This window comes from Peromyscus maniculatus, chromosome 4 (genome assembly GCF_049852395.1).
Source record: "Peromyscus maniculatus bairdii isolate BWxNUB_F1_BW_parent chromosome 4, HU_Pman_BW_mat_3.1, whole genome shotgun sequence".
NCBI lineage: Eukaryota > Metazoa > Chordata > Mammalia > Rodentia > Cricetidae > Peromyscus > Peromyscus maniculatus.
The window spans coordinates 9,925,453-9,942,866 of record NC_134855.1 but is presented as its reverse complement, the minus strand read 5'-3'; the positions used below and the strand labels follow the sequence as shown (position 1 = coordinate 9,942,866).

Below are 17,414 nucleotides of genomic sequence, written 5' to 3'. Positions count from 1 at the left end.
CTCTTCCTGTGTCTTGCTGGGTGTAGGGCTGGGCTGTGGTGGGTTGGGAGCAGTGGCTGGAAAGCTGCCCTTGGGTGCAATGGGTAGAGGTTCCAGGAGGAACAAGGTCACGATCAGCCTGATGTGGGCTGTGAACCCTCTTGGGGCCACGTGACAGCATGACAAGCTCTGTATGTCCCTGGGATGGCAAGATGCAGATGTGAAGTGGGTGGCCTGTACCTCTGGTCCTCCATTTCCACATCTGTAAATCATAGGCATTGCATCCAGGCAGCGGTTGAGAAGGGTGGGCCAGGTGACCAGTCTATTGGGTCTTTATGGGCATCCGTCTTAGGTTTCGATAGCTGTGAGGAAGCTCCATGACAAAAAGCAACTTGGGAAAGAAAGGGTTTATTTCACTCATAGTTCCTTTTTGTGTGTGTGTTTTTGTTTTTCCAGACAGGGTTTCTCTGTGTAGCTTTGGAAGCTGTTCTGGAGCTCACTCTATAGACCAGGCAGGCCTTGAACTCAAGAGATCCGCCTGTCTCTGCCTTCTGAGTGCTGGGATTAAAGGCGTGCGCCACCACCACCCAGCATCACTCTTCAGTTCCTTATAATAGTTCATCATTAAAAGCAGTGAGGGCAGAACCTGGAGGCAGGAGCCGAGGCAGAGGCTATTGATGGGTGCTCCTTACTGGCTTGCTTGGCCTGCTTTTGTATAGAATCCAGAACCTCCAGTCCAGGGATGGCACCACCATCAATGGACTGGGCCCTCCCCATCTAAGAAAATGCCCTCCAGGCTTGCCTACAGCCCCATTTTATGGAGGCATTTTCTCTGTTGAGGCTTCCTCCTCTCTGATGACTAGTTTCTGTCAAGTTGACAGAAAAACAGCCAATATACAGCTATTTGGTGGTGCTGCATGCCTTTAATCCCAGCATTCAGGCAGCAGAGGCAGGAGGATTTCTATGGGTTTAAGCCCAGCCTTGTCTACAGAGTGAGTTCTAGGCTAACTAGGGTTACACAGAGAAACCCTGTCTGGAAAAAGTTTTTTAAGGGCGGGGGACTGGGCATGGAGTAGATAAAGTGCTTGCTATGGGAGTTCCGTCCCCAGCATCCTGATGTGGCAGCGTAATTCCAGCTGGAGCAGAGATCCTTAGGGCTATGAAGGCCAGCCAGTTTAGCTGAATCACAAATCTGGGTTCAGTGAGAGTTCCTGCCTTAAAACATGACGTCAAGGTCAGTAAAGGAAGACACTCGTTTACCTTTGTTCCCACATCTGTACAACATGTGCACATACACACACAGATTTTTTGTCTTTTTTTCTTTAGACAGGGTCTCTCTGTGTAGCCAGATCTTCCTTCCTTCCTTCCTTCCTTCCTTCCTTTCTTCCTTCCTTCCTTCCTTCCTTCCTTCCTTCCTTCCTTCCTTCCTTCCTTCCTTCCTTCCTTTCCTCCCTCCCTCCCTCCCTCCCTCCCTCCCTCCCTCCCTCCCTCCCTCCCTTCCTCCCTCCCTCTCTTGAGACAGGATCTCTCTGTAGCTTGGTAGCCCTGAATGTTCTGGTCCTTGCTGTGGAGACCAGGTTGGTCTTGAACCCACAGAGATCTATCTGGCTCTGCATCCTCAGTGTTGGAATTAAAGTCTTGTGCCACCACATTGAGCTTGACAGGCTTTTTCAAGGACTGAAGGTGCATCTTTATGGCAGAGCACTTAGCCAGCACCCACACAGCCCTGCATTCAGTCCAGCCCCACACTATTCAAACCCAACAAAGTACACTACAAAACCAATACCTTGAGTTGGCAATTAACACTCTGCCATGTTTGTTTCCAGTGTGTTTAGAGGAGCGTCAGGCATGAGCTGCCTTTAGAAGCACCGCAGCAGCGAGCGATCTGAGGCGGGGCTCCGGTGGGTGGAGGCCTATCACAGTCGCATCCGGAGCAGCGTTCTGTCCTGTCTGCATTGGGGCTCTGGCAGAACCTAACTCCAGGGCTACCTGAAAATGACGTGGGTGTGGCGGCACAGTTTGCAATCCTGGGAAAGGAGAGAGAGATTAGGCATGAAGATCAGAAGGGCAAAGCCATCTCTGGTTACACCGAGTTCAAGGGCAGCCTGAGCTTCAAGAGACCCCGACTCAAAAGGGGACAGGTGAAGTGGTGCACACTGAGGTAGAGATGAAGACAACCAGGAGTCCAAGGCCACCTCTGGCTACTACGTAAGTCTAAGCTAGTCTGGCTCTACATGAGACCCTCTCTCAAAAAGGAGAAACGAGACAGGGCAGGGGGCCTCAGCTGGTAGACTACTTGCCTGGCATGCGGGAAGCCCTGGCTTCAGTCTCTGTAGAACCACCTAAACTGGGTTTGATGGCGCACAACTGTGGGGCCAGCACTGTGGAGGTGGAAATAGGAGGTTCAAAAGGACAAGATTGTCCTCAGCTCCATAGCCAGTTCGAGGCCAGCTGGGATGCCGGAGACCTCAACCGAATAAATGGAAGGGCGCATGCTTGAGTCCCCTTCAGCAACTGCAGAGGTGGAAGCTGTGACATGTCACTCCAGTGCCTGGAAATAAGTAGGCTTTAAACAAGGCCAGCGGTTTGTGTAAGCAGCACTGTCGAGTGTAGTTCCTACCCCGTACGTGCATTTCCTTAAGGGTTTCAGGAAGGACGCAGAACGTACCAGCTCCTACAATACACGTCTAGAGTGTTTCTATCACCCTCGTGTGCTCTCTCCAAGCTGTCACCAGCTTTCTCCACTCCTTGCTTTTTCTGGACCTTCAGTGAATTGGATCATGTTATATGTGGTCTTTGAGTTGGTGCTTTCTCTGGTAGAATAATGTTTTTGAGAGAAACTCATTTCACACTGGGGATCCAATCCAGAGCTCATGCATGCTAAGCAAGCACTCTGCCAGCAGAGCTACACCCACTTCCCTGGTTCTGTTGTTCTAGATTTATTTTTATTATTTTTTAAGTGTGTGTGTGTGTGTGTGTGTGTGTGTGTGTGTTAGGGCTTCTAATGCTATGATGAAACACCATGACCAAAGTAACGTGGGGAGTAAAGCGTTTATTTGGCTTCTACTTCCACATCGTAGTCCATCACTGAAGGAAGTCAGGGTAGGAACCTGGAGGCAGACACTGATGCAGAGGCTGTGGAGGGGAGCTGTTTACTGGCTTGCTCACAATGGCTCATTCAACCCACTTTCTTACAGAACCCAGGATGACCAGCCCAGGGATGGCACCACCCACAATGAGCTGGGCCCTTCCACACTGATCATTAATTAAAAAATGCCCAGTAGGCTTCCCTACAGCCTAATCTTATGGAGGTGTTTTCTTTTTCTTCTTTCTTTCTTTTTTTTTTTGGGGGGGGGGGGAAGGTTTGTTTGTTTTTGTTTTTGTTTTTGAGACAGAGTGTACATAATCACCCTGGCTATCCTGGTTCTTGGCTTTGTAGACCAGGCTGGCTTCAAACTCACAGAGATTGCCTGCCTCTGCCTCCTGAGTGCTGGGATTTAAGGTGTGTGCCACCACCACCCAGCATGGAGGCATTTTCTTTTCTTTAATAGTTTTTAAGATTTATTTGTTTGTTTATGTATTTATTTTATGTGCATCAGTGTTTTGCCTGTATGTATGTCTGTGTGAGTATCAGATTCCCTGGAACTAGAGTTACAGACAGTTGTGAGCTGCCATGTGAGTGCTGGGAATTGAACCTGGGTCCTCTGGAAGAGCAGCCAGTGCTCTTAACCACTGAGCCATCTCTCCAGCCCCCTAGGAGGCATTTTCTTTTTTCTTTTTTCTTTCTTTCTTTCTTTCTTTCTTTCTTTCTTTCTTTCTTTCTTTCTTTCTTTCTTTCTTTCTCTTTTCTCTCTTCCTCCTCCTCCTCCTCCTCCTCCTCCTCCTCCTCCTCCTTCTTCTTCTTCGTTTTGAGACAGGGTTTTTCTGTGTAGTTTTGGCGCCTGTCCTGGATCTTGCTCTGTAGACCAGGCTGGCTTTGAACTCACAGAGATCCGCCTGGCTCTGCCTCCGGAGTGCTGGGATTAAAGCCGTGCACCACCACTGCCTGGCTTTTTTTTTTTTTAATATTTATTTATTATGTATACAGTGTTCTGCCTGCATGCCAGAAGAGGGCCAGATCTCATTACAGATGGTTGTGAGCCACCATGTGGTTGCTAGAATTGAACTCAGGACCTCTGGAAGAACAGCCAGTGCTCTTAACTGCTGAGCCATCTCTCCAGCCCAGGAGGCATTTTCTTAATTGAAAGTTCCCCCTCACAGATGACTTTAGTGTGTGTCAAGTTGATATAAAACTATCCAGCAAAGAGTGCAGGTGCCCACAGAAGTCAGAGGAGTCAGGTCCCCTAGAGCTGGAGTTATAGACTGTTGTGACCTGTTTGCCGTGGGCATCACGGAGCCTCTGAAAGAGCAGAACATACCCTTGACCATGGGACATCTCTCCAGGCAACCAGTACTTTGATTCGATAAGGCAGGGTGGTTCTGAACCTGTTAGGTAGTCCAGGGCACAAGTTCCCACTCTGCTCTGTTGTAGGATGTTTGATCACACTGTGAACCCCAAGATTGCTTTACTTACTGGAAAAACCAGTTTCTAGCTGTGGTGTGGCTCAGCCCTAGCACACACCTTTAATCCAAGAGCTTTCTGCTTGGTTATTGTAAACAGGATTAAATAAAGTCAGTCCTAGGTCAAGAAGCGGAGCAAGCAATCAGCTGACAGGAAAAAGAGAGAGTAAGAGGGAGCACAGGAAGAAGAAGGGAGGGACATTCAGTATGAGGAATTTTGTTTGAGATGGCTTAGGAGAAAGGCCCTCTTTCTGGGATGTCGGTGGAAGAGGAAGATCAGCTGGATGCTTTCTCTGCCTCTCTGAGCTAGCAGGTTTTCACCCCAGCATCTGGCTCCCGAGTCTTTATTGGTAAAAATGAATGTTTGGGATTTTGTATAAAAACAACACTGCTACATAGTTGCTAGGTGTCCGTGGCAAATAGCTGAATGCACTGAGTCTTTTTGCTTTCATTCATAAACTGGACACATGAAGATCTGCCTTGTAAACCAAGCGTGGCGGCATAGTATGCCTGTAATCCCAGCACTGTGGAGGAGGCTCAATACTTCAAAGCCACCCTTGGCTATACAGTGAGTTAAAGACCAGCCTGGGCTACATAAGACCCGGTAAACAAACAGAAACAGCTGGAGAGATAGTTCAGTGGTTAAGAGCACTGGCTGCTTTTCCAGAGGACCTGGGTTTGATTCCCAGTATCCACATGGCCACTCACAAGGATCTGTAACTACAGTTTAAGGTAAATCTGATGCTCCCTTCTGGCCTCCACAGGCATTGCATGCACACAGTACACAGACAGACATACAGGCAAAACACCATACATACTAAATAAGAATGAACAAAACAAAGGCTGTCTCTTAGGGCTGCTGGGACTAAGGAGGAACATCTCATGGGATGAGCAGAAGGATTTCATATACCACTGGTCTAACTCTCCTCTTAGATGGGGGAGTTAGAGGCAGAGCCCCTCATTTACACAGCTGGTCTGACCTTGTCACCTCTGCCATGCCAGGGGACCCTGCAGTGTCTCCTGGGCACACTTCTTTCAGCAACACACTCAAGCACACCAGAGATGTACCCATGGGTTTACTTTGCCTCTGTAGACCCGTACGGGAACTTCAGCTCAGCCTGTACTTGAGATGGCTGCCCTGGTCCCAAATGCTCTCCAAGAGTCGAATGGGAAGTAAACCGGTAGTTTATACCATGAGCTAGCACACAGCAGGGTCAGCTGTAGGCCACAGCATGAAGAACTCCACAGTCAGTGCCCAGTGTGCCGGATGTGCACTGCGGGGTCCTGCTTACAGCAGGTGCAAACCCAGATATGTCTTACGTAGAGCATCAGTCGTCACCTAGGGTGGCTGCACAGGCCATCCTTAACTGGAGGATTCTTTTTTATTTTTCTTCCAAGACAGGGTTTCTCTCATAGCCTTGGCTGTCTTGGAACTTGCTTTGTAGACCAGGCTGTCTTCGAACTCACAGAGATCCCAGAGATCCACTTGCCTTTGCTTACAGAGTGCTGGGATTAAAGGCGTACACCACCACTGCCCAGCTCTCTAGGGGATTCTTACACAAGAATGTTTAGCTTCTGAAACACATTGACCCACATCCATCTGGTTTCTGGTTTCTTAGAATGTCACATATGAGCACATATATGGATGATTTTGAACTCTGGCTCCTCCTGGCTTAGCTTCCCAAGAGAAGGGATTGTAAGTGTACATCACCAGGACTAGCATAAAGTCACACTCACACACAATTTGGTTTTTAGTTTAGTTGGTTTTTTTCTTTCTATTTTTTGAGGCAGATTCTCATGTATCCCAGGCTAGCTAAGACCTCACTATGTAGCCTGTGGATGACCTAGAACTCCTGATCCTCCTGCCTCTTCCTAGGGGCTGGGGTCATAGGCATGCTCCATCTGGCTCATCTTTTCTTTTTTTGAGACAAAGTCTCATTATGTAGATCAAGTTTGCTTGGAACTTACTATGCAGCATGGGCTGGAATTCTATCCTCCTGCCTCTGCCTTTCAGGTGCTATAATTTTAAGACATGCCACCCAGTTAAATATTTTATTTAGTTAAAAAATAGCAAAAGTGGGGGCTGGAGAGATGGCTCAGCAGTTACGAGCACTGGCTGCTCTTCCAGAGGACCTGAGTTCAATTCCCAGCACTCACATTGTAGCTCACAGCCATCTAATGAGATCTGGTGCCCTCTGCCGTGCATGCATGCAGACAGGATACTGTATATATAGTATATAAGTAAATCTTTTTAAAAATGGCAAAAGTAAACTGGGTGTAGTGGCACACAACGTCAGTCTCAACACTTGGGAGGCAGAGGCAGGCAGGTCTCTGAGTTCCAGATCAGCCTACATACCATTACATAGTGAGTTCCAGGCCAGCCAAGATTACATAGTGAGACCCTGCCTTTATAAGAGAAAAAAGAAACCAACTTACTTATCCTCTAGTGCTTTCCCTCTCCTCAGCCCCAGCCACGCTCTCAGGCCTCAGTGGCCCAGCTCACCTCCCCCAGCATCCTGGGGCTCCTTTACACAGCCAGGTTGGACCACAAGACAGTGATGCTCTTTCCTCTGCCAGAAACCCACCCCACGACTCCCACACTTTGCTAGTTCCTCATCTTGTCACTTCCTCAGGAACGCTCTCCCAGTGTGTCAGGGACTTTGCCTCTGTGGGCCTGTTGAGGAGAGGCTAGGCGGCCTGAGCTCCCATGGCTGCCCTGTCTCAGACAACTATTCTAGGAAGCTCTTGGCCACTCTTCACACCTCTTTCTCTGAGAGGCTAATAATGGCATTGCCTGTGAGAGCTGAGGGCAGGTGATGAAGGAGTGAGGCCAGCTGACCCCGACAAGTTCAGGCTGGGCTGGGGAGATGGAAGGGAAGCTGAACACAGCTGGGGGCAGGGGTCTTCCTGATCCACAGCTGGATTCTGAGTCACCAGCAAGTCCCCAACCTAGTGAGAAGCCTCAGTCCTGGCTTCTGTAGGCTGCCAAACTAAGCCACTCTAGCTAATGACCCCATTCCACCTCAAGTGCCATGTTGTTTATTGAGTATTTATTCTAGGTCACCTATCAGGTACCTGTGCTATGTCATTTATCAAGAACATGATAGGTCTGGGTTGGGCCAGGTGTGGGATGTAAGTTGCCTATTTTTTTTTTTTTTTAGGTGGAGTTACAACCACCTGTATCAGAAACCCAAGAACATAGAATATGGAGGACAAGGCTCAAATCCCGACCTACTGGGTTGACCCAGGCCCCACACAGACCCAGGAACCTTATATTCCATTATAATGGAATAATAACCATTTTTATTGTACATACTGCAGTGCTCAGTGAGGTCAGGGAACGATTGCTTACTGGCAGAGACGGACAAGGAAATACAGTGTAATGGAGCCAGAGATGAGGTAGGCAAAGGGGGTGCAACTGTCAGGGAGCACTGGAGGCCCCTGGGCTTTTTGTTTGTTTTGTTTTTGAGGCATCCCAGAGTGGGAGCCTGTAAGTATGAACTGATAAGCCAGCCTGGGTCAGGAAATGGGGCCGGAGTGTGTGTGCCCATTCCAAGCAGAGGAACTACACAGGTAAAGGCTTGGAGGCAGAATTCCTGGCCTAGACTGTGAGTGGGAGGTGTGGCTGTTTCAAGAATGTTTTGGGAAAACAGAGAAGGGAAGATGGAACATCTGGACTTACTGAAAATGTTCCCAAGTGGCCTCACTACATAGCGTAATTGATGGAACCAGTAGCATTCCAGCTAAGATGCCTAGTATGTGCTCAGGAGTTAGGACCCATGATCTTTTAACAAAAAGGCTCCTTTGCAGAACTGTGCTTTCTGTATGTCAGTAAAAGACAGAAAAAATTCGCTGTGGGTCTTAGGCCTCAATTTACGTTTATGGACAGGAAGCCGGAACCTGAAAGGGTGAGGGAAAATGATGCTAAGATAAGCCTGGGATTCATAATGACGCACTAATTTTTGTCTTCAAAGTGGGTCGATTCAGACCCGGTGGTGCTGAGGCTCCCTTTCCATCGTGCTCGGGGTTGCGGGAAGCCTTTACTCTGGGAGCAGGTGCCAGCCGAACCAAAGCTCCCACCAAAGTACAACACGCCCCCCGAGATAGCGCCTGATTGGCTCGCCCTGTCCACACTCCGAGCCAGGCTTACCTTCTGATTGGCTGTTCTGCACTCTGTCCTGCGATGGAGCCCCCCGTCCTCCTGATTGGCTAGGCAACTACCTGCGCTCACCCGGGATTGGACACTGGCAAGGCTGCGAGGGTCCCCGCTCTCTGATTCGCCGCGCGGCCCAGCCTCACGGCCTGCACCCTGAATGGCTGCGCCACTACCTGCAATCGGGCCCGGATTGGGTGCGTGGCGCCTCCCCGGCGTGATAGGTCAGGACCACCGCCCCCCTTGCTCCCCATTGGCTGCTCGGCGAAGCCCGGTCTCCGGGTAAGATGGCAGCGGACGGACAGTGCTCGCTCCCCGCTTCATGGCGGCCGGTGACCCTCACCCACGTCGAATACCCTGCAGGTAAGAGGCGGCCCCGGTCTCGAGGACGTCCTCCGGGGGCCGGCGCCCCAGCCCCGGGCGCTCGGGGCCGCGTGGGCCGGCGTGGGGCCGCCGAAGGACCGCGGTGGGAACTGTCAAACAGCGAGCCATGGAGGGGCTCGGCCGGCGCGCGCGCCGCGCAGGCGCAGTGAGGCGGCGATGAGCTGGGCGAAATTGTGAGCCGCTCGCTCGTGCACTCTGCGGCTGCGCGGCCAAGTCGCTCTCCGGGGTCCCGGGGTGCTGGTGGGGCTGTCCTGGGCCAGAGGTCTGGGTGGGGCGGGCAGAGATCTGGTCCTGGACCTTGTCCCTGGTGCCCCGCCCTCCCCTGAGCCGGGGAGTGCCAATTTGCTTCACTATGCGGAGGGCTGCTTGCTGGAGAAAGCTCTCTGTTGCAGGCAGTGTACAGGTCTAGGCCGGGTCTGGGAGGATTTGCGGCGCCACGCCCTGAGCAGCGGGGCAGAGGCTAGTCGCCAAGGGGGCACACAGCCCCCGGGAGCTTGACTTGTAAGAGCTTCCATCCGACACGCCTCTGGGAGTGCCCGCCTCTCGGGTGGGAAGGTCCATTAGCCACGGTTCTGAAGTTCCGGCTCCGGAGAGTGGTGCGGAGCCTAGGCCTTGGGGTGAGACGTTTCCGGGCTTCAGGGGAGGCACCACCGTTCCAGTCGCTCCATCTTCCTAAGGGGCTCTAAGTACAGTGTCTCCTTTCTGCAATGGTGTGTGAATCAAATGCCCACAGGCCTGAGAGGTGCTGGGCACAGGGCCTAGCCCACAGGGAACACCCAGTAAACCCCTGAAGTTCCGTCTGTCTCCAGCGTGTTAGCGTGATAGCGCCCTCCTGGATGGATGTTTGTTGCTGAGCCGCTGGAGGCCCCATGCCGACCTCTGGCTGTCCAGGAAGGGGGAGCTCGGTGCTGCTGAGAGCACAGGGCCACAGGCAGGGAGAACTTGGCCTCTGGGTGCTGTGGGTTAGACGTAAGGTGTGGCAATCCTACCCAGCGTTGGGCCCTATCCAAGTGCCTGTTCACCATGCATCCTTCCACTCATTCATTCATTCTGCATCCCCTTAGCATCTCCCAGGGGCTAGGCCTTGAGCTGCCTCTGGGTTTGGAATGGTGAGGTGTCTGCACGCTTGCTCTGTGAAAAGTCTCTGCTCCAGAGGAGGGAAACCAGGCCTGGAGAAGGGGAGAGGCTTGACTGAGGTCTCCGCACCTTCCTGACTTTCCCTCCCTGGCTTCAGAGAAGCTTCTTGGAGGGCTCATGACCTCACAGGGGAGAAGGCACCTGCCGCTGAGAAAGAACACCATGACATATACAGGCTGTGTGTGCCGTGGGACCCGGTTGAGCCTGGGGGCATCTGGTGAAGTCCAGTCCCCTGGATACCCTTCTGGAAGCCCTGCACTACATATCCCTCAGTATAGTGAACATGCTCCTTTTGTCTGTCTACCATGGTGTCTGGGCCCTGTGGAGTGTCATACATTACTCCACTTGGAGGACAGTGGGGTGCAGGGACTTTGTCACCCCCTCATGGGACCCGAAGTATAAGGGGACAAAGAGAAGCGCCCATCCCACAACTGCCATGAACCACGGCCCAGTCACATCCTCCCATCAGGCCGAGAGTTTTGTGATGGTCCCATTGGTGGGATTTGTAGGGGTGCTGGGTCTTGGCTTTGGTTTGCTGAGTTCACCTAGGCAATACCCCGGGGGGGGGGGGGGAGCCACGTGTGCGTGGATCCAGAAGTAGGACAGCACAGTGTATTCAGGGAGCTGGAGAGCCGTCCCTGCAACTGGGGCAGTGGGTGGGAGGGAAGCGGGCCGGGACTGCACGGAGCCTGGTAAGCAGGGCCTACGGAAACACATCCCAAGGACGGGAGGGGTGTGGAGCCGAGAGGGGACGGCCAGAGTCCCTAGCAACGTGTACAGGAAAGCCCGAGGGGCTTGCTTGCTGTCAGACAACCTGAGGAATTGGCCAAAGGTTCAGGGGCCCTGCCATGCCCTGTCCTCGTAGCGAGCAGTTATCAGTGGAGTTGAGAGCCAGAGCTTCGGGGCTGGGCAGATACGGGCTCAGAAAAGGGCGGGCACTCACTCACTCAGTGCTCCTTAGTGGGACTGTGGCAACATCAGCATCTGAACCTGGTCGCTGGGCAGCTCCGTCAGTTGTTCTGGGAGGACCGGATAAGGTGTGTGTGCAGCTGACTCTTAGGCCTGGGATCTGCTCTCTGGCCTCTGTGGGTACCTGCCTGCTTGTGTAAGGCCAGGCTGCTGGTGTGGGCTCTTTCCCATACTGGGTTCCCCCAGCCTCTGGGAGCACCACTGTGGGAATGTCCTGTGTGCCAGAGACCATGCCGGGCATCTTACATTGTTTCTCACAGCCGTGGGAAGGATACTACTGCCCCCACCCTAGAGGAGAGAGTGTGGCCGTCTAGGGAGGTAAAGTCCTTACCTGAGTTCCTGTAGCAGCCCAAGCTGCTACAGGAAGTGAATGGTGGCTTCTGACCCCAGAGTAGCTTCTCAGTCACCACCTTGTCTCTGTGTGTGCTGAGTGGCCTTTGGAGCCCTGCCTGTGAGCAAGGGAACAGCATGGCTCTGAACTCCAGCTTCTGTGTCTCAGAGAGGCCCGTGGTCCTCACTGCTTCCATGTAGGCTCTGGTAGAAGGGGAAAAGCCAGCGCCTTGCCTGTGGAGAAGTTTTGAGAAACTGCTAACTGTTGTGGGTGGCCACGTTGAGTGTGGCTCTGTATCTGGTGTCTGGAAGAGCACAGACTTCCTTCTCCAGAGGCCCCACCCCACGGGCAGCCCAGAGCTGTGCGGCATCCGACCTTGGGATTCAGACTTCTCCTCCGGCAGAGCCATGGTTACAGTATCTAGACCAGGCCAGAGACTGGGGTTCATCTGGGCTCCCTCTCTCTCTGGTTATGCTCCTTGAACAAGTACCTAGCCATGCTGAGACTTAGTTCCTTTTGTGCAATGGAGACGAAGAGGCCCCTTCTCAAAACGCATGGTGTGTGGGCTTTTGTGGTTGGTGGTGCACCCTTCCAGCTGTGGGGGAGTTGGTACGTAACTGGGTGTCCGTGGCTGTGGCTCTGGACCTGCTGTTCTGTTTAGGCCCTGTTGGCTTTCAGGCCCGTCTTCTGATGCCCATGCCCTTGTCTCACCCTGCCCCTGCAGGTGATCTCTCCGGCCACCTCCTTGCCTACCTGAGTCTCAGCCCTATTTTTGTTATTGTTGGTTTTGTGACCCTCATCATCTTCAAGCGGGAGCTACACACGGTGAGTTCTGGCCCCACATTGCCCGGAACCCTCCTTCGGTCTGCAGCGCCTTACCCTGCAAAGCCTGTAGGGTCTCCTGGCTGGGTCTAGGTTGTTCACTCATCGGTTTAGGCTGTCCATTCGGAGCCCACAGTCATGGGGACTGGGTAGCGGCCAGCAGGTGTGCAGAGGCCTGACTGAGTGCCCGTCTTTCCCAGCAGATTTCATTCCTCGGGGGCCTGGCACTGAATGAAGGTGTCAACTGGCTGATCAAACACGTCATCCAGGAGCCTCGGCCCTGTGGAGGTAGGGCTGGGACTTAAGGACCCAGGGCTTCATGTTGGACATGATGAGGAAGCCCATGTCCTCCCATGATGCCGTTCTTTTTTCCTCCCCAGGCCCACACACGGCAGTGGGCACTAAGTACGGGATGCCCTCCAGCCATTCCCAGTTTATGTGGTTCTTCTCCGTCTATTCCTTCCTTTTCCTGTATTTAAGGTGAGCTTCTGCACCCCTAACCCCTACCCCACCCTGTGGGAGCTATGTCCTGCTGGGACCTGCTGCACTAGGATTTGGGATGGGACCAAGGGCTATTGGGAGGCCCTTATTCAGGCTGTGGGTTGAGACTGTGTGATGCACCTCTTTTTCCAGAATGCATCAAACAAATAACGCCAGGTTCTTGGACTTGCTGTGGAGGCATGTGCTCACCCTAGGCCTCCTCACCGCAGCCTTTCTCGTCTCCTATAGCAGGTATGGAGGGGGGAGGAGGAGCCCCACCCTGCAGCCTGCCCATCTGGGGTCCTGCTAGGATCTCGGTGTCTTTTGAACAGTCCCTGTGGACCCCGGGCCCAGAGACTGGATGGTAGGACTGGGAAAGGGACATGGTCTCTAATTTGAACAGACAGGGCTCTAGCTGCTCTTGTTAACATAGCAGCCTAAGCCCACAATTGTAACAGCAGCTTCTTGTATTAGCCATTTGTCCCCAGTTTCCTGGCCAGGTGGGGATGGGGCCGGGGGGGGGGGGGGGGCTCCAGTGTAAGAGCTGGCCAGGAAGGAGGCAAGTCTGGAGATGGGCTGCTCCAGCATCCATCCCTCCTGCCTCTGGAAGGGCCTCTTCTGTGTGTGTCCTCACATCTGCACACACACACACAGGGTGCTGTGGAACTGGCCCTGGGGCGTGGGGTAGTGTATAAGCCTGTCTCTGGTTGTCTCTCTTGAATTTCCCTTCTGGCCTTGTCGTAGGGTCTACCTGCTGTACCACACCTGGAGTCAGGTACTCTATGGAGGTATTGCTGGAAGCCTCATGGCCATCGCTTGGTTCATCTTCACCCAGGAAGTTCTCACCCCACTGTTCCCCAGGATAGCAGCCTGGTAACCAATCCCCATCCCTTTCCAGCACTCTGCCCCGCCCCCCTACAGGTATGACCATCTTTGGAGAGCCTGGTGTCCTGGGTGGCCCAGTGTCTGGGCCTCTGGTGGCATGAGGCTGTAGTGCCTACTCTCCTGGCTACCACCTCCCCCAGGGGCTTATGGGTATCTCAGGCTCAGCAGCCAGAGTGCCATCCTTTGCCCTTGCTTCAGCACTTAGAGACTTAGAAGGCAGCCAGTCTCATGGAGCAGTGGAGGAGGCTGGAGGGGCCCAGGAACTGTTGGGACGTCTGACTTGGTGGTAGACTCATGCCCTCACCATGGCCCTGGCTTTTGGGTATCTGTTTCTCCAGGCCCATCTCCGAGTTTTTCCTCATCCGGGACACGAGCCTCATTCCCAATGTGCTCTGGTTTGAGTACACAGTAACCAGGGCAGAAGCCAGGTGAGTTCAGGGGACAGTAGTCAACGCTGCCCCCCATTTGGAAGGCTCCTCAAAAGCTAGATACTTGCTTCCATTTCTGACACTGAATTCTCCTGTGCTCCAGTTTTTCCGATGGGAAAAGTGAGCTTAGAGAGAAGGAAATCACCTGCCTGAGCTCTGTGTGTCAGGGGATGAGGGAGCCGGTGGTAAACTGCTGACCCAGTGTGTACCTTTACCCTCTACAGCACAGATACAGAGAGCTGGGCCTTGGGGTTTTCAGGGCATATGAGTGTGGCCATCCTCAGAACTGTGTAGCTTTTTGTTAGCTGGGTAAGCTGAGGCACACTGAGCTGGGGGCCATCTTGAAGCCACGTGCAAGTTAGGGCAAAGCTCTTCCTCAGTCTGGGGTGGAGTTCTTCAGGGGTGGGGGAAGGCTAGCCTCTCCCTAAGCTCTGAGGAAAGTCAGGTCAGGCTCCAGAGGATGCCTGGAAGATTTCCAGGAGGGGTAATAGGCCATTGAGCAGGGCGGGTGTCCAGCAGCTAGGGGATGTGTCAGGACATCAAGGTCCACATTATCCTAATGAGCTTAAGGGCAAAGCCTCGGATCCATGAGGAAAGGGGATTGGAGGGTTAGGGCAGGGCAATCCCATTAGTGACGGAAAGGCCCCAGATGCCTTGGGCTCAGCTCCCCACCTGGCTCCCAGAGTAGCCAGCCCTGCCCGGCCCTGCTCAGCCAGCTGCCACCTGCCTTCATTCACTAACTCTCCCTGGCACCTGCTCCACGTCAGGCTGTGCAGGGCCTGAGCACAGTGAGACAGCCATGCTCTCCCCCTCCTGGTGCTCAGAGCAGCGGGGGTCCATGAGGACGGAAGGGCCAGCCCACGTGATCCACACGGAGGAGTGCAGCTCAGAGGCTTCGGGAGTGACAGGCTCCCAGAGTAGAGCAGGCCAGTCCTGAGTGACACTGAGTGACACAGATGAGCAGGCCTTTCACAGCGGGGGGGCCCCCCCAGAGGCGTCTGAGAAGAGGAACAGCGTGCACGAAGCTCTCAAGACAGACAGATTGGTGTGCAAGAGCCTGGGGTGCAAGCTGGAGGGCTGGGGCCATCACAGCAGGACCCTGTGGGCCACGGTTAGCTCTCTAGTTCTACAGGTACCTTACACAGCACCGTTCCTTCTGAGCCTCAGCTAGCCCCTCTAGAGAAGAGCAGTGACTCCTCCTGCGCCCCTCCAAGTAGGCGCTTCCGTCCCAGGCAGCCCCCTTCAGTGTGCCTTCCTCTGCTTGCATCCTCCTCCAAGAAGAGCACCCCACCTCTCTAGCTGCTTTGGCCGTAGCGGCAGAACCCCCCACAATTAGTCAGGCCCAGACAAGAACCACTGACCTTCCTTGTCTTGTCCCAGCCTCATCTTGCCATCCCCTGCTCACTTCCTGAGCTCCAAACCTGGGTCATCATGACACAGCCCAGGCTAACGCTGGCCCTCCTCGGGTTCCAGTCCGTGGCAGGAGCTCTGATTGGCCTGGCCCTGGTCAGGGTGGCTGTGGTTGGGCATCTGCCTGTCTCGTTGAGACTGAGCAGGGAGAGAGGAGAGCTGTAGGGCTGGCCACTCAACACCAGGCACCCCCACATAGAAATCACCCCATTTTGCAGGAACAGACAACGCAAGCTGGGGACAAAGCTGCAGTGATTGGCGGGCGTGGCTGGGTCAAGCCCCCGAATCTGGCCTGCGCCACGCCTCACGGGATGGACAGGATGATGGACGGAGGGGTGAAGCAGAGACCTCGACAGACCCAAGTCACCAAGTGGAGCCTTTTTTTTTCTTATTTTAATTTTAATGGACATGGTGGACCAAAGGGCTGAGTCAGGCCCTCGGCGAGGACCCTGGGAGGGCCTGCTGTCTGTGGGTCACATGGCCGGAGACCCTGGCTCTGCTGCTGCCGGCTCCTGACTGGGTGGAAGTGCTCTTGGCATGGGCCCTGGGTTGGGTAGAGCACAGGGGCTCGGTCCTCTGGTCTTGAGACCAGGCACTCCAGGTGGTGGAGCGCACACTATTTATTTTTGGGGACTGTGGAGTCCAGGCTGAAGAGGCTGCTCCGCGGTGGCTGCCCTGTGTACAAAGGGACCCCGGTCAGCTCCCAGGCCCCGTGCCCTGAGTTGGGGCGGCCTGCCTCCTGTTGGACCTGAGTGGGGCCTGGGGCCTGGGGCCCACGAGCGAGGCCTCCCCTGCCCTCCCTGCCCCCACTCCAGAACCTTGTCAGTGTTTCCTTGCCTGGGGGCGGGGCCCAGGGCGAGCACCCGTCTGTCGGCTGCTGTCATCGCGTTCTTCCCTAGACCCACCCAACATCACAAGGGCTTTCCCTGGTCCTCTGTCCCTCCTGACAAAAGAGCCTGCACACAGGGGTGAGCACACCCAAGCGTTTACAGCTGCTTTTGTCTGGCCATCCAGTGGCAGTCTGTCCGTCTTCATCCCCACTTGAACAAACAGAGGAACCAGGAGCTAGGATTCTGGCCGTGTGGCAATGCTGACACCCCCCCCCATCAGCTGTCCTGTGTGCTCTGGATCTGTCCCTGTCCTCCCTGGCCTGCCCTGGAGGCTGCCTGGGTGTGGGCTCTTCGACCCCCACCTGCCCGGCTGCAAGGAGTCCCTCTTAGGGCCTCTCTCCGCGTCGGCCTGCCACAGTTGTGGAGATGCTTCCGGAACTGCAGCAGCCCCTGGGGACTGTGTTCGAACCCTCCCCCTTTCTTCGTGGAGGTCCTAACCTGCTGCTGAAGCACAAGTTTTTGGTGCTTTCCTTTCGTGTTTGTTAAAGGCCGTGTCCAAGCCCCTCGAGATGCCAGGGCCAGGGCTGGTTTCTAGGGAGGTAGTCAGTCACATTCCCTCCCCTTCCCCTAGGATTTTTATTTTTGACTTTTTGCTTGAGACAAGCCAAGTGTGAGGTGGTTTAAGAAAATAAAATTGTTTACTATTGTTTTAAAATAAAATCTGAAACTCTGGAGGCTGAGTACACATTAACTGAGCTCAGGAGAGGAGGCTGTGACAGCCGGGGCACAGGTGGCCCTCTGAAGCCACAAGCATTTCCAGGGGACTTAGTCCCCGCCAGCCCCCAAAGTGAGGGTTTGAGTGGCCTCAACATCTGCCACAGGAGGTCGCCAGCCTCTGGGGTCTGCCACTCGTGTCTCTGCTCCTGTCAGACGCCCCCCCTGCCTGGCAGAGGCTAGCCCTGGCCAGCTTTTCCTCCACAGAAGTCTTGAGGACTCGGGAGACCCTGCCCTTCACAGGGGTTCCATGATCTACTCACTTGTGCGTT

The 17,414-nt window shown here is 54.0% G+C and overlaps 1 protein-coding gene across 1 annotated transcript; it reads left to right on the top strand.

The window, feature by feature from the left end:
- Positions 1-8,856: 8,856 nt before the first annotated feature.
- Positions 8,857-17,100, top strand: Dolpp1 (dolichyldiphosphatase 1). The gene is made up of 8 exons (XM_006983423.4): positions 8,857-9,055; positions 12,238-12,338; positions 12,539-12,623; positions 12,716-12,815; positions 12,969-13,067; positions 13,560-13,688; positions 14,039-14,128; positions 15,757-17,100. The coding sequence occupies exons 1-8, from the start codon at positions 8,980-8,982 to the stop codon at positions 15,791-15,793; spliced, it is 717 nt and encodes a 238-aa protein (XP_006983485.2). The 5' UTR covers positions 8,857-8,979; the 3' UTR covers positions 15,794-17,100.
- Positions 17,101-17,414: the final 314 nt, after the last annotated feature.

What these genes read in the sequence shown, in the direction of transcription:
- Dolpp1 (XM_006983423.4), top strand. Translation starts at nt 8,980, where the DNA reads ATGGCAGCGGACGGACAGTGCTCGCTCCCCGCTTCATGGCGGCCGGTG. An exon ending in CCACGTCGAATACCCTGCAG is followed by an intron (nt 9,056 to 12,237) that starts GTAAGAGGCGGC and finishes CTGCCCCTGCAG; the next exon opens with GTGATCTCTCCGGCCACCTC. An exon ending in TTTCTCGTCTCCTATAGCAG is followed by an intron (nt 13,068 to 13,559) that starts GTATGGAGGGGG and finishes GCCTTGTCGTAG; the next exon opens with GGTCTACCTGCTGTACCACA.